The following is a 22532-nucleotide window of genomic DNA, read 5'->3' as shown; positions in this document are numbered from 1 at the left end:
TATAAACTTTTATCCAATAAACATGAACGGAATCAAATACATACATCTTTACATGAACGAAAACATCCAAATGTGGAGATATTCTCAATTGGGAACTTGGGATTTTATTTGGAAATTCCATGTATTGTGAGTGGAATTTGGATTTTCTCCTTACAAAATCTGCCCCTACACCTTCCCCACAGCACTTGTTTGAGGTGTAAAATCAAATTGGGGTAAACTTTACGAGTCCGGATCTCCCGCTCACATCTCATCCTCTGCATAGTAAACGTGGACAGGGTTCTCCTGGACAGGAGATCCAAACTCGTACTTTACACCCCAGTTTGATTTGGATAGAGTGTATATTTACACTCTGTAAAACTCCATTCTTAAATCCTTTTACGTTGATAATTGATGTGAAAAATACTTCAAAATTATTGATGTAAAACCTACTTGTTTTACCATTGAAGTAAAACTCTTCTCACTCTAACGTCTATGTTCCCCAATTTTTCATTTGCTCTCTCTCTCTCTCGTTAGTGCCGTTGCTTCTCCGTGGAATATCCGGTTCGAGATCATACTCTCCCCCGATGAACCAGTGAACAGAAAAAGGTCAGAGAAACAGTATCGAAGAGAGATTGGAGAAATCTGAACCAGGCAAGTCCCTCAAATTGTTGCTCCTTTATCTCCTTCTCAACAATTTATTCGTCGCCGGATTCAGTGGAAGAAAACTCCAAATTCATGCCCTCCTCGGACTAGAAAAACGATTGTAGTGTCAAACTCTTCCGGACCAGTTTACAAAAAAAGGTCGGAGGAAAAAAATTTCAGCTTTTACTTATTCTCTCCTCTACCTTCTCCTAGCCTCCTTTGTTTTCGCCTTCTCTCCTCTACCTTCACTCCTCACGAAACCCACTCAGAAGCCGCATTTACGGTTAGGATCACTTGCCTACCATTGGTTTAATGTGGAACGTTGGATTTACAATCAATCACATGGTTGTTGTTGGCTGGTACCAACATTGCAGAAGAATCCGCTGTTGGATGTACAATAAAGAGCTAGCCCTTCCGGACATAACCACCACATGTCAAATTCCATCTCACTTTTCTTCCATCCCAAGCTTGTCCATTTTACTCTATTGCCCCTCCTCAATATATTGATATTCAATAGCCAGCTCTCTTGACAATGCCGACAACAACCCGTCAGATGCAGATATCAGTCCAAGTCAGTTCATTTTACTCTATTGCCCCTCCTCTTCCGTGGGATTTCTCATTGGCTACTCCCGGTTACTTGGTTAATTGTAAAAGCTACATGGGCAAGGATATCAGTCCAAGTCAGTCAAATCCTTTATTGCATCTCCTGTTTCAAACATCGATGTGTATTTTAAATACCGACAAAAATTTTCATCAAAATTTACACCTTTACAACCAAACATGATCGGTGTAAATATTGAAAAACAACCGGTTCTAATTTCCATCTATAACCGACTTATATTTTTGATCGGTGTAAAATTGAATTTACACCTAAAACAAATGCAGCCTTATGAATAAAAAAACAAGGACATGGTCCCCTGCGAGTAGCCTATGGCAGAAATTTGTGAGAAAATGAAAATATCAGTTGTAGAGGGAGGCAGAGAAACCAGCTTCGAGAGTGGTTCTTCCATTTAAGATGTCATGTCTAGGGCGATGTCAGCCCGTCAGGTTGGGTTTTGAGGCCTCCAAACCCAATACCAGATCAATTGAGTGGCTTAGTTGGAATATTAGTTGGTTCGCTCCAGCATTTTGATGCGGATTCAATTCCAGACAAATTACACGGAAAATGTTAAAACCTGGTTCCAGACCTTATGAGCGATGGGCGAGTGCCAAAAGAACCCTAAAAGCCTAAAATCAAAGATGGTGAAGAATAATAGGAGGATAAAATTGGGTTTTAAATATTATAACAGTCACATGCTATCTCACATGCGAACTAAATGTAATGATATGCTAGCTAAAGACTGTTTATCCTATTGTGAGAAAACTTGAGGGTATTTTAGGGAATTATGGGGTCTTGGTTTCAAAGATCCTCATACTTTTAGCCTTGCCTTGCTTTTGAAATTAGCTTGGAGGTTGTGCTGTGACTCATCAAGCCTCTAAGCCAGAACTTTGAAAGCCAAATATTTTCTAAGTATGCATTTCTTAAAAGCCAAGAGTAGGAGTGGGCAATCTTGGGGTTGGAAGAGTGTCTTGGAGGGGAGAAAAGTGATTGAGAGAGGTTTAGTTTGGAAAATTAATAGGGGTGATAATATCTTAGTTTGGATGACCCTTGGATCCCAAGTTTAGAAGACCTCAGACCTGTTGGATTGAGACCAGAACCTGGTAGACTTGTTTTGTGTCTGAACTGTTAAATCAGAACCCATGGAGTTGGGATGTTGAGAAGCTCAATCAATCTTTCCCCCTTCTACAATTGAAAAAATCAAAGAAATAGATTCATCAAAAAACTTGTGGGAAGATAGAGTAGTGTGGACCCAAAATGAAAAAGGCATTTTTTTTTCAGTTAAATTAGCATATAAAGTTACGTATGATAGTCTAGTGAAGACTGAAAATGTAAAGCCTGCACCAAGGTTCCTCATGAAGGATGGAAAGTTCTCTGGCATATCCCAGTGGAGCCAAAAATATTTAATTTCTTGTGGAAGTGCTGTTTGAGTAGTATAGCAGTGAGGAAAAACCTTTTCATTAGAAAAATATATGACTCTCCCATCTGTGAAAGATGTGATTCTAGCAATGAATCCATTCTTCATGCTTTGGTTTACTGTGATAAGGTTAGGAGTAGGATCTGGTATTAATTTGAATCATCTCAGCCATATTGGTTGTTTCGATAATTGGTTTATGTTTCTTGTTAAGGAGTTTGGTGGAAAAAATGCAGATATTTTAGCCAATTGTGCTAACTGTTTATGGGAAATCTGGAAGGATGAAAATGTTTTTTTTTGTTTTTTGAGAAAGATTGCTTCCACTCGCAGATATATAGTGGAGAGATCTCACACCTTGTCCCTGAGATCAGAAAACTCTATAGGCTGCACTAAAGTAAATGTGGATGGTGGTTTTATCGATTCGAATAAAGCTTCTTTTGGATTTGTGTTCAGAGATCATGAAGGAATCTGCCTTCTAGCCAAGTCTGGTCCAGTGAAAGCAGCCTCTTCCTTATTTGCTGAAGCTAAAGCCCTATCAGATGCTCTAAAAACAGCTAATTCCTTGAATCTGGATTCGGTTATTTACTTATTTTTGAAACAGGAGTGTAAGGTGTTAATTGAAAAGGTGACTGCTAATGATTTTAATAGTCATGGTGACTTGCTGCTGAGTCGGGGAAATCTTTTGATTTCAGTTTGCTGTGACCTGTCCAGGTTAAAGTCTTATTTAGTGTAGTAGTTGTCTTTTCTTTGTTATTTTTTCCCCTTTTTTCTCTCAATGTTCTTAGGCTCTTTGTTTGTTTGTTTTTTTTTTTTTTTTTTTCTGTTACTGTGTTCTGTTTCTGGCTTTCTGCTGTTATTTGGTCCGGTTCATATGTTTAGGTTTTTTTTTTTTTATATGGTTTGATTAATCAAAACCCATGGTTACCACTTTTATGATATCGGACTCTCTTACGAAGTGGTGACAGCAAGTAGGAAACCAGTTAACATACGAACTGAGCGAGATGTGCGGCAGTTTTATAAAACCGTGTTTGGTTTGAAGAAAAAAGTAGAGAAAGAAAAGGAAAAGTAGGGAAATTTTTACAAAACTTATATCGGGTTTTTCTACCTTTTTCTACAAACCAAACAAAGCGTAAAAGAGCTTACGAGCTTTTTTTTGTTCAAGTTTTAAAAACATTATTCGCCGTTGCCGGGGATCGAACCCGGGTCACCCGGTGACAGGCGGGAATACTCACCACTATACTACAACATCTGATCAGAATTGCCTCCCCCAAAATTTAAGTCAATAATACCCTCTAACTTTTGATAATTTATTTAATAAATTTTCTATTTTTGTTATTTTAGAAAAACTATAAGCCTGATGGGGGGATTTGTAATCAAAGAACATCGATGAAAAGGGTATAGTTTGAAAAAACCCCGGAATGAAAACTTTTGCAATTTTTAAACTGAGAACACAGGAACATCTCCAAAATCTGGGCCGTTCTTGAGAATAAAATTCCATTTTTACTAATTTCAATTCCCACTTTAATTCCTCTCTAAACCACAAACTATAGAAACACACGATTCCATTCCAATTCTGATTCTGAGGAATAAAGAGACCTAAAATCAACGTCTCCAGAATTTATTCGGAAGAATTATATATATTCTCGAGTTAACTTTTGACTGTTGGGGGCATTTTTAGACTGAACATGTAGACCTTGCAATCGGGTTGGGTGGGTCGGGTTTATATTGAGTTAAGGTATTTCGGGTTGATTTTAGGTCAAGTTTTCAAATGCTAGACCCTAATCCTAAATGTTCGGGTTAGGGTTAACTCATGGGTCAATTTGAGTCATTCAAAAAATAATTTAAATTTAAAAAATAAAGAAAAATTACATAAAAAATGTCAAAATTAAAAGAATTAACCTTAAAATTCTGAACATTTAACAATTTAAAGAGTAAAAAAAAAAATAAAGACAAAATAATAAAAGTTAAAGAATGAAAACTTCTAACAATACATAAATAATTCCAATTAGACTTGACAATTGGATCAATGGGTTGACCCATGATCCAACCCAACCCAACCCAGTTTTTTCGGATTGGGTCGGGTCATTTTTACATTCGGTTTGTTAAATATGAGACCCTAACCCTATTTTTTTGGATTGGGTTGGGTCGGATTCGCGGATTGGTTCAATTTTTTGCTAATGTCAATGAACATGTTCACCAATTCACGGCCTTCCTTACATCGGGAAAAAAATCAAAAAATCAAAAAATCATAATAGCGCCGTTGGCGGGGATCAAACCCGGGTCACCCGGGTGACATGCGGGAATACTCACCACTATACTACAACGACAATCATTGAGTCTCTTACAAATTTTATTCTATTTGATGATATTGACACGCTATAGGGTTAAAAAACCATCAATGCCCCAAAATTTTACTTCTTTTATTTTGCTATATCTTCTCTCACGTGCCACGTAGCTAATATATACTGTTACGAGACGGTCCAATCAGAGCAGCAGGGCGTTCAAAATAAGAATATCTGATTCCAAAACTGAGAACTTTATTCGACCGTAAGTGTCCAGATGGCAAGTCATATATATACTGGTTATGCAAAAATAAATAAATAAATAAATAAATAAACGTGACAAGGTCGGTTCATATCCCCGGAGCTAGAGACCGATTATTATTGGACCGTAAAAAAGTTGAATATTACGGTGGCCGTCATACTCCCCGTCCCCACTCCAGACCACTCATTTATCTCCTCTTAACGTGTGCCCCAAAGAAACAAGGAATCGAGTTCATCATTTATCTCCGGCCCACGGGCCCACGTTTCCTTGTATTAGTAAGTCCGGTCCGGTAGTCCAGGTTTTCCTGGTTGTTGGGTTCAAAGAAGGTTGGCAGTTCCGTGTGGCCTACTGGGCCTACCGGCCCAAAACTGGTTTGAGCAGACAATCAGATTCCTAAACTAAGTGGAAGCGGACTTTGAAAAGCATTCAGGGATCGATTAACTACTTAATTAAATAAATAGTTGCGCCAACACCTATTATAATCCAATAATCCCCAATATCCCTGCCTAAGTGCCTATTCGCCATGCATGAATCCACTATCACCAGAACACTCTCCAAATATTCTATGACCATCTCTCTCTCTCCTCACCGTTGGATCAAATTCCCTCTTGCACTTATTAATCGCACCTATTCTTATATTTATTCCCTTCCTCCACTGCAACAGAACATCGTGAATATCCCCCTCATCCAATTGGTCGTTCTCATGCATTGATGGGCCCCCAATCCATAAGCTGCTGGCCCATCTTATGGGGGACCAACCAACACACCCATTACATTAGGATTTTAGTTTAGGAACATCACTACCTTCCTTTATATTAGGTAAGCATCTCACGTCAAATCAGAGTCACGCATGCTTTGGATATTCCAGCAAACGCGGGTTAAAAGGTACCCGACCCAACCCATTATTCTTATTCTCACAGCGAATATTCCTCGTATTCCGGGGTTTCTGTCAAAGAAGGAGAACTGGAGAAAGATATACCAAAGCAGTCCAAATCCCAGTAGAAGTTGTACTTGGAGCTGTCAGCCGTTAGATTAAAGAAAGCTGAACTTTATCTCACTCTATCAGGTCAATGGTCTCGAGATCCGACGGATATGATTACGTGATTCCATTGAAAGAAACTATGGCGATGTTTGGCTGGTTCTTTGAAAATCTAGAATTTGGTAATTTGTGGGTAGAGCGTGATTAGGTTGGAAACCAAAAGGGTAGCCACTACCCACTAACACGTAATATTCCTTGGCATCCAAAATCTCTCCTGGGCCCGTCCCGCCATTTTCACCCGCTGTTGCTTCTCGAACACATGCCCTTGTGCTATAAATAACTCCATCCCTCCTCTCGTTGCCTGCAACCAAAGTTCGAAATTCGAACCATCTTTTGCTTTCTTTGGCACACTGACGAGCACTTTCTCGACGCCGGAAAAGGAGTTTCGGGTCTCGGAAATGGCAGGGATCGTGGTGATTTTCGACTTCGACAAGACGATTATCGATTACGATAGCGATAATTGGGTGGTTGACGAGATGGGTGCCACCCAGTTGTTCGATGAACTCTTGCCGACCATGCCTTGGAACCCTCTAATGGTTAGTTTGTCTTTTTCTTTGGACTTTTCTTACTACCCCTGTTCTCAGCTTTTCGTCGAACGACTGATGGGGTTTTGGCTATTTTGATACTGAGAGCAAGAGAGATTAAATTGTTCTTGGTCTGTGAACCTTTGCAGGATAGGATGATGAGAGAGCTTCATTCACAGGGGAAGGCAATCGAAGACATCGTAGAGTGCCTGAAACGGGCTCCATTGCATCCCCGGATCATCACAGCCATTAAATCAGCCCATGCACTGGGGTAAATTCTTATTTCCCTCCCTTTCTTTTTTCTTCATCTTGTTCTTCCTTTTTTCCCATTAAAATGTTTTCAAAAAAATACTGAAGCCCGTGTTTTTGATGTTTAAAATTTCAGGTGTGAATTGAGGATTGTGAGCGATGCAAATATATTCTTCATCGAGACCATCTTGAAGCATCATGGGCTCATGGATTATTTCACAGAGATTAACACCAACCCAAGCTATGTTGATGAAGAGGGAAAGCTCAGAATCTTCCCTTACCATGATCTCACCTCGTCTCCTCATTCTCCTTGCCCTCCCAACATGTGCAAAGTAATTCTTTTTTTAATTTTTTTTTTAATTAATGGGCATGAGTTTCTAGACTCTCTAGTGAGTAGTGAGACCCAAACATACGGGAACATGTTTTAAAAATTCTACTGACTTTTTGACTTTTTGGTATGGGCCCAGGGTCCCACTTGGCCCACTCTGTCAGGCCCACATCCAGCTTTTATCCCCCTTCAAATTCTCAAAATTTGGGTGATTTCTGTAATTTGGGTTAAAACAATCTAACGTTATTTCCAATTCCATCAGGGTCTGGTGATTGAAAGGATACAAGAAACTCTAGCTGCTGAGGGGAAGAAAAGATTCATCTACCTTGGAGATGGGAAGGGTGATTTCTGCCCAACCCTGAAGCTCCGTGAAGGCGACTATGTGATGCCCAGGAAGAACTTTCCACTGTGGGAGCTGATTTCTAGCAACCCATTACTAGTCAAGGCAGAGATTCATGAATGGAGTGTTGGGGAGGATCTTGAAAGGGTTTTACTGCAACTCATCAACAATATCCTTGACCAAGAAGAAGCTCAGATGATTCCTGTGGATTACAAGTTCCACACGATTCCCATCTCTACCTATGAACCCCTCCCCAAAGCTCTCCCTGTTCCTAATTAGTATGGTAGCTGCCCAACAACTTAATCAAATGTTAGGCTTCTGATTTTCCCTTGTTTCTTTCCGAAACCTTGGCCGGTAACAACCGGTAAATCTATGTGTTTTTGATGTGTACTACGCCAATGAAACGCAAAGGCAATGGGCATACAGATTGTACTTCAGTTTCTTTGGAAACTTCGTGCTTATTCCTCTGCAAAATTTCTTTGTTTCTTTCTCCTGGGTTTTGGATATTTCGGTGGGTGATGAATCCGTCATCGTAAAGACAGGTATTTCATTGCAAATTTTGTAGCCTTTACTGGCCATCCATGCAGACCAAGTTCTTTTTTTGTGGGACAGCACCATGCAAACAGAGTTTGTAATTTGACCACTAGAAAACTACAGACAACACTGATAAGACTACACAGTTTGAACAGGTTTCTGCTTAGGACGATGTTTCTGCCATCTATCATTCCTTAAATTTTTTGGTTACGTGGAGATCCATGGGTGCATGATTGAAGTTCACTAAACGATGTGTTGTAGCATTTACCTGTCCCACATGTGGTAGTGCTTTCCATAATCCATTTATCCTTTTTTTTTTTTTAATTTTAACCATGAATAGTATAATATTTCTTGGCATTCGAATCTATCAAAGTGGTATATTCCTTTCTTTTTCCTATCTCAACCTTGTTTCCACTTTCATTTGATTTGGTCCAACCTTACATCATAGATGTATCATACTATCATTATCGACAGTTTGTGCTAGTTATTGCCCTCGTTTGTTTGATCAATTGACAAATTGCACCGATGTAAATTACACCCACCGACCCTGTACTAAACTAGTAATGGGTATTAGCCTTCCAACTTTATACAAAAGAAGCAAACATTGAATCAGCCCAGGTTCAGCCTAGGGTCAGAATTTTTAGGTCCAAAGTATAATTGGGGTAGATGAATTGATTCTAATTTTTGGGCAAGTTTGATGTATAAGGTGGGGATATTTAATATTTTGAATTTTTATAAGTTTGTAATAAAATTCAGAAATCTGTAATGGGCTGTCTGTACTTTTTCAAAAAAAAAAAAAAAACATGAAACAAATTCTAAGACTGTGTGGTTGCAATGTAATTTTATTTGTAGGGAAAATCTATGATATGGTATAGAAAGAGTTTTGATCAATCAAAACCCATCCATGAATTTTGATAAATCACACCATGTTTCTAACCACGTTTAAGATTCTGTGTTATTGGTCAGTTGTTTTTCAGTTATCATATCTTTTCTATATCATAGTCGAACCCTTATTTGTATTAGTACAAATGCATGGGAATGCAAATAAAAAAACACAAATTCTTATTTAATTTTGTTATGGGTTTTGCTTTATTCTACTTTGGGTTTTAATTTACTTCATTTGTACTGTGATCAAATAAAATAAATTAAAATTTAAAATAAAAATAGATCGAAATTTACACTCAAATAATTTGTATTACCATAATTTTGGATCAGTGCAAATTTATTTGTCTTGCAACCAAACACAGCGTTCATGGGGTTAGAACTTATAAAGCATGCAAAATTTATCATGGCCCGCTGAGGTAGGGTAGCATGACTCGAACCCAACTCGGGTGAAGAATCTAAACCCTAACCTGACTCTACACCCGAGTAATGTCGACCCTAACCTGACTACACTCGCAAACTGAAATTTGACATATTGAATATTGAAATTCATGCAACTTTAGACTTGGCAAAGTCTACGCCTGTTTCAGCCTGATTGACCAATCCAAGCTAAGGTCTGGGTTCGGGCTTGGGCTTGGTTTGAGCCTTAGGTTGAATATTTAGGATTGGATCTGGGTTGACCTTAAACCCAGCCCATCCTGCTTAACTTGTTATAAATATGTAGAATGCAAAAGCTTATATTTTTTGTTATTTTGTACGTATTTATACTATACCATATTTGTATTTATTCTACCATAGCAATAGATGAAACGATGATAAAAAATTGCCTTTTTTTTTGGAAAAAGATTCTTTCAAAGGAAAAGAATACATAGAAGACAAGGACAAGAAACAAAAGACACCACAACACTAACCTACCTCAACCTTACTAACAGTCCTATTATCTTCTAAATACTTTGATAACCAGTTAGCCATCAAGGAGGAACGCCCTCAAAAGCACAAAAAAAAATATATATATATTAAAAGAACGAATGCAAGAAATCAAAACCATATAATTAATTTCCAAGTCAAGATAAGTAGCCCTTCATGTCTAAATTCTAAAGCCTCCATTGCTATTATTAGCTTCAACAACCCCAAATTCAGAGGATTCCACCAAGCCGGATCATTTTGACTCAAGGTTGAACTGGTATCATATAGCTGAAAGGTCATTTGCTGTTATACGATCCAACCTCTCTCTTTTAAGTTATTTAGGGCTCGTTTGGTTTGTGGGAATAAGGGGTTAGAATTGGAATTGAAATAGGCTGTTCTGATTTTAAATATTTGGTTGGATATAATTGGAATCTCATTCTCATTTTAGGCGGAATGATATTTTTCTATTTGTGAGAATGGCCATTCCCCCTCACTCGGGGAACAAAATCCCATTACAGCTGATTCCAATATCCATTCTATTTTTATCTGAATCAAATAGACTATGGGAATAGACCATTCTTATTTCATTTTCAAAAAATTTTTGTTCTAATTTTAATTCTAACTGTGAACTAAATAAACTCTTAGAGATTTTGCATTCACCTCCCTTTCAAGAAACCATTCAATCTAAAAGCTTAAACTGTTTAGGTGATGTTTATTTTTTATTCTCTAACATTGTCAATGTTATTCCCATGAAGCGAAAAAAAAAACATTGTCAATGTTATTTAATATATTCTTCACATGAGGATGAGTATCATGAAAAATTTTGTAATCAAACATGCCATAAAATATAAACAAACAAAATAAAATATAATAAATTTCCATTAAAAGAAAATTTATTATACTAACAAACCAACCAACAAAATTATCATTTTTTTCAATCTTGGGTGGAAACGACCACACAATCCCTTTCATGCTGATTGTACTTTTTTTTGGATTTTATCTGACCAGAGTGAATGAATGGGAAATACAGAATGAACTCATCGGAAATTTCAGTCGAGTTTGGAAGTAGAGGATTTGAAGTATGAGATTCCGAAGCACAGGTCGTTGTTATCCCCGTTCAAGGTTTAATCTTTTTGAGAGAATGACCCAGGGTTAGAATTTTTAGGCCCAGGGTCAGAATTTTTAGACTCAAATTACAGTTGGATTAGTGTCAGATCGGAATTAATGTTAATTTACGGGCAGCCATTTTGATGTGTAAATGGGGTTTTTAGATAAGCATTGCGTGTAGATTAGAGATTTTTGACATTTTGAATGTTTATAGATATATTATGAAAATCAGAGATTTGCATCCGATTTATCCGTATTTTTTTTATCTTTTTCTTCTCTCCTGTTCTTGCGCCAAATGTCAATACTTTCAGTCAATACTTTCTCCCGAGTGAATGAATGGGAAATACAGTATGAACTCATCGGAAGTTTCAGGCGAGTTTGGAAGTAGAGGATTTAAAGTATGAGACTCGGAAGTAAAGGTCGTTGTTATCCCCGTTCAAGGTCTTAAGAGAATGATGGGTTAGAATTTTTAAGCATAGGGTCAGAATTTTTAGGCTCAAATTACAGTTGGGTTGGTGTCAGATCGGAATTAATGTTAATTTACGGGCAGCCATTTTGATGTGTAAATGGGGGTTCGCATTGTGTGTAGATTAGCGGTTTTTGAGATATGTTGTGGAAATCAGAGATTTGCATTGGACTTGTCCGTATTTTTTCGATCTTTTTCTCAAATCTCCCGAAAACTTGCAGTCAATACTTTCTTCTCAAAATGTCAATTTCCTCAAAGTTAGGACAGAAAAAAACGAAACATGTAAGGATGGAGAGCAGAGAGAGAACAATTTGTATACGTAGATGGAGAGACAACATCTCAAACGTTTCAATTATTGCCTCTCACTTCTTCTTCTTCTTTTTTCCCTCCTCCTGCAAGCTCTCTGTAGCTATCCATAAGAAGGGGCTCTCAGAGCTCCTTCTCTCTCGCTCTTGAGCTCTCTCATGGCGATGGAAGGAGGTGAGCGAGAGGGAGGTCAGATCTTGGACGGAGTTATAGACGCCATGCCCGTCTTTGCAAAGGAACTTGTAGCTGGAGGTGTTGCTGGTGGGTTCGCAAAGACGGCTGTGGCCCCGCTGGAGCGTGTCAAGATTTTGTTCCAGGTATGGTTGGACCCCCACACCTTCTACTTATCGGCTTTCTTCAGAATATATTTCCGTAGAGAAAATTCTCGAGATATGCCTGTTTGGGTTTCTTTTACTAGTCATTTTCTGTAATCTATGAAGGTTTGTTATAGAAATTGTTGTGGGTGATTCTTGTTGCGGATGATTGTTCTTAATTCTGAAATATCGGTTGAGTTCTAGCAGACAAAATTATTGATGGTCTGATGTTGGGAAGGGTTTTCATTGTATCTTCCTTTTATTTTGTCTTTCTTTTTTCCCTTTTATTTCATTTTTCACAATTAACTATTCGTACACTATTGTTAAAAATTATGACGATTACATTGATTTCTTCTGTGAATTCAACTTCTTATTACTTTTTTTCCTGGTTCCTGCAATGGGGTCTAGATTTTATTTTTTATTTATTTTTGATGTATCTGAGTACTTTACGCCTCTTCAAGTTTTTCTGGGATTTCCCTATAATGGTTTCATCTGGAGTTACTGGTGAAATTGCAACCACGGAGTGGTTGCTTATGCTGAGCGGTTGTTGCAGGGGCTAGTGTGGTTGGACTGAGGAAGCGAAACGGATAGGTTTCTTAGATTTTCAAGAAATGGGTTTCTCTGTATCCAAAATTTCTTTTTTACTTGGTAAACTCTGTTGACAGTCGACACAACTGACTTTTGTTTGAAACCCATCTTGAATTTTGAATTGATTTTCTTGGGGTAGTGACAGAGTTCAGAAACAAACGGGCTATTTGCTTGCAAAATGATTATATTTTTTAGAACATTGAGTTCTTCTAGAAAAAATTGACAAATTGATGGGCAAAGTTCTTAGTCATCTGGCAACTGTGTTTAGTTTCATAGTTCATTCCATAGATAATTATTTGTTGATCTTGCTTTCAAGTCAGATAGATTTTTACTGCAGTGTGATACCTAGGTTTACTCTTAATGCAACTTCATAAAGAATGATTCTTTTGCAAAATGAAAAACTGATGGTTGAACTTTTAAAGAGAAAGAATCTTGGATAGGATAGCTTCAAGAAATATTTTGCTATGTTTAGCTTTTAGCTTAATCTTCTAGTGTCAAGATGCTAGTAAGTATATTTTAGAATGATCTTGTCATATATCTGGCATTTGTTTTTAGGTACTATATTAGATTTTGTTCAATGACAAAAGGCTTTGTAGTTTGTACTTCTAAGGAACATTAATCAGTGATTTTATCTGTTGAAACTAATTAGAAAATGTAACTCCTTAGTATCACTGTAAGAGGAACTAATCACAGTTTTGCAGACCAGAAGGGCAGAATTCCAGAGTATAGGCTTGTTGGGGTCCTTCGAAAGGATTATAAAGACAGAAGGAATATTAGGCTTTTACAGGTAGGAGTTTTTGCAAGAATATTCTTCAACATCCAAATTCATTCCTTTATCTTTAGTTTGACATGGTTTTGTCTTCATCTTCAAACATTTATTTAGTGTTTTCTTGTGATCTTTTTTCAGAGGAAATGGAGCTAGTGTTGCTAGGATTGTGCCTTATGCAGCTCTGCATTATATGGCTTATGAGCAATACCGCCGTTGGATTATACTCACTTTTCCTGGTGTTGGAAGAGGCTCCATTCTTGATCTTATAGCAGGGTCGTTGTCTGGAGGAACTGCTGTGCTTTTTACTTATCCTCTTGATTTAGTGAGGACCAAACTGGCTTATCAGGTGAAGAACTTAGAACTGGATTCTTTTTTATCATATTCCCAAATTTTATGATTGTCTCTTTCATAAGATAGATTTTATAGATTGAGTAATCCAAACGACGTGCTACTTCACAGCTGTCATCATTATCATCATTATCATCTAAGCTTTGTTCCACTGGGGTCAGCTACATGAATCATGTTTCGCCATACCATTCTGTTTAATGCCATATCCATAATTAATTTATGAGTGCTTAAATCATTTCTTAGTACTTCAATCCATGCCCTTTTTGGTCTGCCCCCTAGCCCTTCTAGTCCCATTAGTTTGCAAATGGGTGCTGTAGATGGTCTTCTATGCATCTGGCCAAACCATCTTAAATTCTACTTCATAGCTGTGATTTTCACAAAACAAAGAGCTAGTTTCTAGTCATGCTCTTCACATAAATGGCACTTGTTCATAGTGCAGGTTGTTCAATCATCCAGGTTAGGCATCAAGGGTATAAATCATGCTGAACAACTTTATAAAGGGATTTTAGATTGTTTCTCAAAGACCTATAGGGAAAGTGGATTGCGCGGGCTCTATCGTGGTGTAGGTATGTATTGATTTAGATTCTGTTAGCCTTTGTCTTGTTGCTGTTATTGCATGTTTTCATGTTTTCACTCTTACCAATAATGGAGAATTTTTTGGCAGCTCCTTCACTCTACGGAATCTTCCCTTATTCTGGTTTGAAATTCTACTTCTATGAGGAGATCAAAAGTCATGTTCCTGAGGAACACAAAAAGGATGTCACGGTCAAACTTGTATGTGGATCCATTGCAGGTTTATTGGGTCAGACCTTCACTTACCCTCTTGATGTTGTAAGACGGCAAATGCAGGTAAGTGTTTAGATTCTAACATGAAATGTGCAATTCCTTCAAAAAAAAAAAAAAAGTAACAACCATATTTCTAGGTACAACGTCTCTCAGCATCTAACAGTGGAGAAGTGAAGGGAACAATGGAAACTCTCATCATGATTGGTCAGAATCAAGGTTGGAAGCAATTGTTTTCAGGGTTAAGTATCAACTACCTGAAGGTATAAAAATCTGTGTTTTAATTGAAAAATATATTTGACCCATCCACACTACTACCAGAATGAGGTATTTAAGTGCTTTTACATTGTAACAGGTAGTACCATCTGTGGCAATTGGATTTACTGTCTATGATAGCATGAAGTTATGGCTGAGAGTTCCATCACGAGATAACACTGCCTCTGGGTTAGTAACAGAAGGAAGAAATGCCCATAACTCGTCTCTCCACTCCTGACTATTATCCTATTCTTGGCCATAGCCATTGATGAGGTTTGCTTTGTAATCTGGACTACTCTTATAGGTCCAATTTACTCTGTAACCTCCCCCCACGTAAAAATCCCATTCTTTCCAAATAATTTGTTGATGAGGTTTTTCGTAGCTCCTGTCAATTCCTGTGAGCCTGGCACTGCATTTCTGAGCTAGGATCACTAGAAGATTTTATCTTCCCTCTAGTGGTTCTGTTACGGCTGAGTTTGGAAAGAGTACAAATGCGAATATGTACTGTGCAAATACATACAAAATAATGCAAAATATAAGATTTTGCACTATACACATTTGCATTTGTACTCCTTCCAAACTAAGCTGTAGCTCCTAAACTGAACAATTATAGTCTCCCTTTTCTGTGTCCAAAATAATTGCATAGTGTACATTTACATGTTTCCAATCAAATTTGTACTTCTAACCTGGTTTCTCTTTGCGTTGATGATTATGGTCTTGCAGAGGGTAGAACAAAATTGCTTTTGCTTTTACCACCTCTCCCCACAACTACCACCCTTGGTCATCTTTTTTTGCTTTTGCTGACTTGCTGTTATGACCCTGATAGCTTCTTGAGACGTGGGATGATATCCCAGCGCCTAATGGCATTTACTTTTCAGCACTGCACCGTGTTATGCTTCTGAACTGTTGGCTTAGCAGCAATTTCCTAGTCATGTTCAGAAGCCTTTTCTTGTTGCGAGAGTTGTAGGTGAGAATCCTGAACGCATAAGAGCATATCATACCTGAACCGAGGGAAAGAAGAGAATGCGAATGCCATTGTCCTTAATTCTAGAATGAGTTTTGCCTCTAAAATATATATATTGAAATTGATAAGAAAAATGAGGGTGGGCCTTGGCGTGCGACTGGGGATGATCGGGGTTCAAATCTTGAAAACGGTCTCCCTGTATGTGCCGGGGGTAAGGTTGTGTCTTGTGCACTGGGATGCCCTTTTAGTTATCTACCAGAAAAATCTATGATGTTGTAGAGATATGATACCGGAAAGACATTGACCAATCAAAACCCCCATGAATGAATTAATGTAAATACAGTTTTATGTCTTTCTCGCATCATAAATACAGTTTTACCATCAAAATCTTCTGCTTATCCTGGAAAATATGATACTGGAAAGGGCTGACCAATCAAAAATCCTTGTGAATTTTGATCAAGGTTTTAAAAATCCACCCTGAAATGGAACTGCTTTGACTACTAGCTTTCAGGTCAGTGGTTTAACTGTTCAGGTCGAACGGTTCAGATAGTTTGATATGTTTGACCTTAGATTGGAATATTAGGGTAAAAAGGATTCTACACGTCTATTTATGAGAAAAAAGAGGTAGGTGGCTGTTGGTCTGGAAAAGGGAAGAAAGGGTAAAAAGGATTCTACACGTCTATTTATGAGAAAAAAGAGGTAGGTGGCTGTTGGTTTGGAAAAGGGAAGAAAGAAAAAGAAAGAAAAAGAAAGAAAAAAAAAGAAAAAAAGAAAGAAATGAAAGGAAGAAAGAGGAGGCCATGTTCACCAGTGATAATGACGACTGCAGTCAGTGCAGTGGTGGCAATGACGGTGTCAGACAGCAGCGGTGGTGTTTTTGCCCCAACCCATTTCAGATCCCTCCATCACTCTGATCTCAGATCTGAATCTGATCTCTCTCCCTCTCTCTCACTCACTCAGTGACCTCAGATCTGAGATCTTGTTCCAATCCTTCTCCCATCTCTCGATGTCCTCTATTAATGCTCCCTTAAAAAAGTAAATAAATTTTCATTAAATCATACGTCACTGCTTGGATGGAATAGTTTATTGGTTTGACTGTCTGGGTTAATGGTTTTCTGACTAAATCAATGTTTTTTTTTTTCAGAAAAATAACTCAGTTAAAAATCATATCCAGAGATATGATCGTTTCCCAGATTAAAGGGTTTGATTAACAATAATTTTGATAAATAACACCAGATTGGTTAGCACTTTTATGATGCTGGTTTCATCTTTTCATTCCATCCATTATAAAAAAACTTAAAGGATAAAATACAAAAAATTCTCCTGGATTTTAAAAAAATTCAACAAATACAAAAACCTCCCTTAAGCCTTAACTAAGACAAATAGATGTTAAGTCAATGCATATTTTTTTTTTCAAAATACCTATTTTACTCTTTTATAAAATGGGAATTGAAATATTTTCCCTACGATATCTGTCATCATCCTCATCTTTAGTGCCATTGTGCTATTGGTGTGACTTCTTGGAGACTTTCCTGTCACCACTGCGAATAATAGAGGAGCTTCTGGAAGGACATTTGCAGAGATTAGCCATAGAATGAACCCAAGTGAAGTTCTTTGATTTGTAATTATTATACCAGAATGATGTGAATGCTTCAACTTTCATATGGTTAGAATCCCCTATTTGGTATGTTATAACTTCAAGATGGCTATGTGGATTTTTGCGTTATTTTCTTTTTCTCTTCTCTTCTTCTGTGGTAAAAATCCATTACTCAATTTCGGTTGAGGAAGAATTGCTCACCCGGTCCCATCAAGATGATCAATAATGATGATTGGTGCCACAGAATTTTACCTCCCGTAAAAAAAATCAAAGAGACGATAACTAGGGCAATTGAATATTTAAATTAATATCAATCAAAGAAGAGGAAAAATAATGAAATTCACTTGGCATATCTGCTTTAATAAAATAAATTCACCTGGTAAGAATCATGACCTCCGGTTTCCTCGTCGGGGATAAAAGCTAAATAAATGGTCCTCACCGGATGGAATCCATAATCCTTCAATCTACGGAAGGCCTCAAGCTACTGCATGCCAACACATTTCACGTCCTATAATCCTTCAATCTAATATTCATTGTACCGCTTAATTTAGAAGAAGTATAAATATAAATATATGCAAAATAACATAAAATACGAGGTTTTTCAGGTAAATTTCTTTAACTATCTGTACCATTTTCCCTATAAATAATTTAGTAACTCTATTTTTATTGTTTAACTATTGCGTTCCACTGTTGATAATTGTCACTGTTTCTAATAATTGTCTTCGTCGTTAAATTCTAATGCAAATGATGAAATGTCAATTTTTCCATTCCTTTAAATCCCGTCCATCTTTCCTCAAACAACGGCAACTCAAACAGACTTGCCGAATTGGAGACCGGAGACCCACTCGATCCTTGCGAAAGCTGAACGCTGCGAACCACGGGCAGAGGAACACAGCTTGTTGAGCTGCGGCGATTCCCTTGTAGAGGCGATACAAACGGTGATTTCTCTCCAAACCCCTCTAGAGTTCAGCGACACAGGGGAATCGTCTTCATGCATGCTGGACTCCGGCGATTCAGTGGACGGCAAAGCAGGGTGGACTCAGGGGAATTGTCTTCACACAGGGCAGATTCCGGCGTTTCAATGGACGGCAAAGCAGGGTGGACTCAGGGGAATCGTCATTACGCAGGGTGGATTTTGGCGTTTCAGTGGACGACAAAAGCAGGTTGAACGCAGGGTGGATTCGATGACTCTGTCTTCATGCCCGGTGAACGCAGCTTGCTTTTTTGGATTCCCAGCTCGGAAAGGCAGATGGTAATCGAATAGATGACAAAGCAGAACCGTCTTCGTTGTAGCCCTGTCTTTGCGCAGTCAGAGGTGGTGGTGGTCGTGATGGTGGTTCCGGCCAAGTCTCCCTCCATGCGCATACGGAGCCCTCTCTTTGCTCGAGGTCTTTCCACCCGTCTTCGTCGGACAGCAGGACGAGCTGATGTAGGTTCTTTGTCGGAGTTGTGAAGCAAGACGGAACTACTCGGTCGTCTAGCAGTACATCTCCTTCGAAAAAAGCAGATGCTGATACACCGGAATCTTAGACGATCGAGCAATAGCATGTCCATTTCCGGCCACCCATCCTCTAACCTGGAATCAGGTCCCAGAACCTTTAACCCCTTATTATTGGATTTTAATCACATTATATATTAAATTCAATGGGATGAGGTTTGATTAATCAATTACATGAAAATTTATACCTGCACAGATGTCTTAAAATAGATTATTTTCTTGATAAAAACAATTTTTAATTTGTATTATATTGAAAAATTATAAGTTTTGTTTTAGATTTTTTAATAGGAATTGATTTATAAGTATGAAGGCTTGTTACTGCACAACATGTTGAAAGAATTCAATCAGGTATGATCAAGAGGTACCATTCAATCAGTGCAGAACATGCTACTGCACAACAGTCTTTTTAACTTTGTTGGAGGCACATAACGTTCTAAAAACAATTTATTCAGACGTACCTTAAAATTTCTCTTCCAAATTTAAGTGAATCCATTTTCCAACAATCTTGGAGGATGTCCACCAGCTCAAGGTCATGGACGGTAATAGAAACCAAGTCCCTCCGCTCTAACTCATGCATCAAATTCATCGTAGAATTGAACTCATCTGATTTGCAAATGGCACAGTTGTCCAAAAATAGAACATTGGAGAGCTGGATGAGGGTGGTATATAAGATGGTGTGGCAGTCCAGAGACTGGTGGATTTCTCTAGTGAGCATGTGAACATACTGACTTGCCTCCTCTTGACTTCATCAAACCAAGTAGAAGAGCTCCAGAGGGATGGAGAAGTAAGCGAGAGCAATGACATTGGAGAATGTTGTCTACGGTCCAAAAGCCACCAGCGACCTCGTCATCTAAAGAGAGATCTGAAGCCATTTCCAAACAACAGACCCGAAGCTGGCTTACAAGAGATAAAGGATAATGTAAGTTTTTAAGAAAGAATTTTTCTTAAACGTATCCTTAATTGATCAAGTTTATTCTTACTGTTTAATTATTATCTTAAATTATCTTATTATTTTTGATAATTTACTAATTACTCCCCTATCGTTAGGTTCTGTCACAATGTGAGTAGTAATACCCTTTCTCTAAAATTAGAAAAAAAATGGCACTGTTGTGCAACTGGTGGTCCAAGCAAAGCCACCCAAAAACGCCGATAGTTTACTCCTATTGCTGCAACTCATTTTTCTATTTCAACGCTTGAGATCGTCCAATTCAATCTCCAGCGTCCGTATCGTATTGGTAACTTAGTTTCCTACTCGAGGACTTGTTCATAAGGGTGCAATGGACTGGTTTTGGATTGGACCCCGTCCAGTCCAAAATCAATTTAGATGGATTGGACGGACCAAAAAGACATAGTGGACTAGATCAATCCAATCCAAAATATTTATTAGATTAGACTGGACTAGGGCTCCATCCATAATAAATTTATATTGGATTTGGTTGGATTAAGCCAATATGTGATCCATTGATATAAGATAAGAATATATGTATCAATAGACTGGGTCTGAGTTAAAACCAATCTAAATTAAAATGAATTTGAACAAATTGAATGGTCTAAACATTAAATTGGACCGATCAAAAATGGTCCAAATTATTTATTGGATTGGATTGAATTGAACCTGATCCATTTATAATGAATTCACATTGGAGTGGATCGGATTGGACCAAATCCAATCCAAGCGGTACCCCTACTTGTCCGGAGGTTGCCAACTACCATCTTCAGTTCCGACAGCTTTTGTCTCCAATGTGGTGGGGCGCTTCGACAACTTCTCCATCGACGGAGTAGTGGAATAGGAGGCGACAAATGTTTTCGGCTGTGTTTCACTCACAAATTAAGTTAGAGGAGGGGATGCGGGCATGAAAACTAGAATCACCACCATAAATTGCAATTGGTGGTGCACCAGGGGGAAAGAAAACTCAAATAAGGGCATCGTGGAGTGGTGAGGGAGAATTAGGGAGATGAGAGAGAATGATAGGAAGGTGATGAGGAGGGGAGAAATGATGGCAAGGAGTGGGAGAGATGTGGGAGAAACATAGAGGGGAAAGGAGGTGGTGGACTTGTAGTGGCGACTGTGTATGCGTATGAGCTTAAACGAAGAAGATGGCGGAGAGGAGAGAGAGGATGGTCTGTTTACATGGTTGGAGTGGAGTTGTAGTGGCAACCGTCAGTTTACGTGATCAAGTTTTAGCTGAAAAGTGTTGGGAAAATGGAGTCATTGAAAACTTCGGAGGAGAAGCTCTGAGACATATTTGAAGACATTGTCTTTAGAACGTTATTTGTCTCCATTCAGTTTCACTAAGTTTGTTGTTGGGTTATAAACAAATCTGTTTCTAGGATACAATAGAGCCTTGAGCGAGAATCTGCAACTAGCAAAGTTGAAGAGTCTTTGAAGAAACTTTCTGTGGGACTGTAGCAGACCGGACCGAGAGAGAGAGAGAGAGAGAGAGAGAGAGAGAGAGAGAGAGAGAGAGAGAGAGAGAGAGAGAGAGAAATGAATTTCGAAAAATGTGTGTTTGAGAAATCTGAGTCATGCTCCTTAAATAGTTTATGAAGAGGTATGAAGAAAATGTAGGTGTTGGTTCAGAGAAAGCACATTCAATAGTCACAATTTCAAACATTATGACTTTTTAAAAGGTAGTTAACAGTTAATGACAGTTAATTTTGAATTGTGCCTCTTGATCACCCTTGATCAAATCATAACCGTTCATCTCATCAACGGTGATCAAGGGTCAACATTACACCAAAACCAAAGCCGCCATTCGTGAGCCATGCGAATGCGAGCAAAGTACACCTCTAAAGCACCTCATTGCACCACACACACGCACACGCGTGTGCACGCGTTGTATGGTATCAAACCTCCATACTCTCCTCTACTATTTCTAAGGAGTGTAAATCAGCTCCTATTAAAATACTGAAAACAAAATTTATAATTTTCCAATGTGGGACAAGTTCAAAATTGGGTTTTGTAAGAAAAAAACTAATTTTCCAAACAAGTGTGCAGGTGCAACTTCTCATGTAATTGACCAATCAAACCCATTGGATTTAATCTCTCCATGGTCCGTTTACATGGTTGGAGTGGAGTTGTAGTGGCAACCGTCTGTTTACATGGTCAAGTTTTAGCTGAAAAGGAATGAGTGAGAGAGGATGGCAGAGAGGAGAGAGAACTGGTCTTGGCTAGGGGTGGCAATTGGGGGAGTTGGGTTGGGTTTGGTTTGGGTTGAGTTTCAACCCAACCCATCTAATGACCCAGTTATATAAAATTAAATGGGTTGGGTTCAACCCAAACCTGTTTTAACCTAATCCAACCTGCCCAAACCCATTAATCTTATATTTATGGACTTAAAAAACAAACGCTTTCTCTCTCTTAACAAATAAGTTGGTTGTAGCTTGGTGGTTATTGTAGTTATTATTTACGTAAATGGTGAAGGTTCAAATTACATTACATGCATGTTATTTTTACACAAGTGGTGAAGCCATTTGACTATGTTTGGACTATGGGTTTGACCGAACAACATAGGTTCAAACCGGCCAGACCAACTTAAACTACTTAGGTTCAAGGGT

The 22532-nt window shown here is 38.3% G+C and overlaps 2 protein-coding genes across 6 annotated transcripts; both read left to right on the top strand.

Annotated features, from left to right (window-relative positions):
- Window positions 1-6159: 6159 nt before the first annotated feature.
- On the top strand, window positions 6160-8131 carry LOC148846989 (inorganic pyrophosphatase 1-like). Its single transcript, XM_088951489.1, has 4 exons — window positions 6160-6752; window positions 6890-7011; window positions 7126-7321; window positions 7580-8131. Exons 1-4 carry the CDS (start codon window positions 6615-6617, stop codon window positions 7934-7936), a joined length of 813 nt encoding a protein of 270 aa, XP_088807615.1. The 5' UTR covers window positions 6160-6614; the 3' UTR covers window positions 7937-8131.
- A 3203-nt stretch (window positions 8132-11334) lies between these two features.
- Window positions 11335-19167, top strand: LOC148846988 (Mitochondrial substrate carrier family protein). 5 transcript variants are annotated; one of them, XM_088951487.1, is made up of 8 exons: window positions 11335-12175; window positions 13462-13547; window positions 13668-13875; window positions 14317-14443; window positions 14542-14726; window positions 14801-14923; window positions 15016-15104; window positions 18293-19167. In XM_088951487.1, the coding sequence occupies exons 1-8, from the start codon at window positions 12017-12019 to the stop codon at window positions 18339-18341; spliced, it is 1026 nt and encodes a 341-aa protein (XP_088807613.1). In that variant the 5' UTR covers window positions 11335-12016; the 3' UTR covers window positions 18342-19167. The 5 variants fall into 5 exon arrangements, with proteins under 5 accessions (XP_088807613.1, XP_088807612.1, XP_088807614.1 ...); XM_088951486.1 differs by having other exon boundaries at window positions 15016-15188; XM_088951488.1 differs by lacking the exon at window positions 18293-19167 and adding an exon at window positions 15639-16277.
- The last annotated feature ends 3365 nt before the right edge of the window (window positions 19168-22532 follow it).

This window comes from Nelumbo lutea, chromosome 6 (genome assembly GCF_056320005.1).
Source record: "Nelumbo lutea isolate HS-2025 chromosome 6, American lotus-T2T, whole genome shotgun sequence".
Lineage (NCBI taxonomy): Eukaryota > Viridiplantae > Streptophyta > Magnoliopsida > Proteales > Nelumbonaceae > Nelumbo > Nelumbo lutea.
This window is presented reverse-complemented; position numbering and strand designations above follow the sequence as displayed.

Excerpts from the sequence above, each read along its gene's own strand:
- LOC148846988 (XM_088951487.1), top strand. The coding sequence starts at position 12,017 with ATGGCGATGGAAGGAGGTGAGCGAGAGGGAGGTCAGATCTTGGACGGA. Across the intron at positions 13,548-13,667 it reads GGAATATTAGGCTTTTACAG|AGGAAATGGAGCTAGTGTTG; the intron begins GTAGGAGTTTTT and ends ATCTTTTTTCAG. Across the intron at positions 13,876-14,316 it reads GGACCAAACTGGCTTATCAG|GTTGTTCAATCATCCAGGTT; the intron begins GTGAAGAACTTA and ends TTCATAGTGCAG.
- LOC148846989 (XM_088951489.1), top strand. The coding sequence starts at position 6,615 with ATGGCAGGGATCGTGGTGATTTTCGACTTCGACAAGACGATTATCGAT. Across the intron at positions 6,753-6,889 it reads TGCCTTGGAACCCTCTAATG|GATAGGATGATGAGAGAGCT; the intron begins GTTAGTTTGTCT and ends GAACCTTTGCAG. Across the intron at positions 7,012-7,125 it reads AAATCAGCCCATGCACTGGG|GTGTGAATTGAGGATTGTGA; the intron begins GTAAATTCTTAT and ends TTAAAATTTCAG.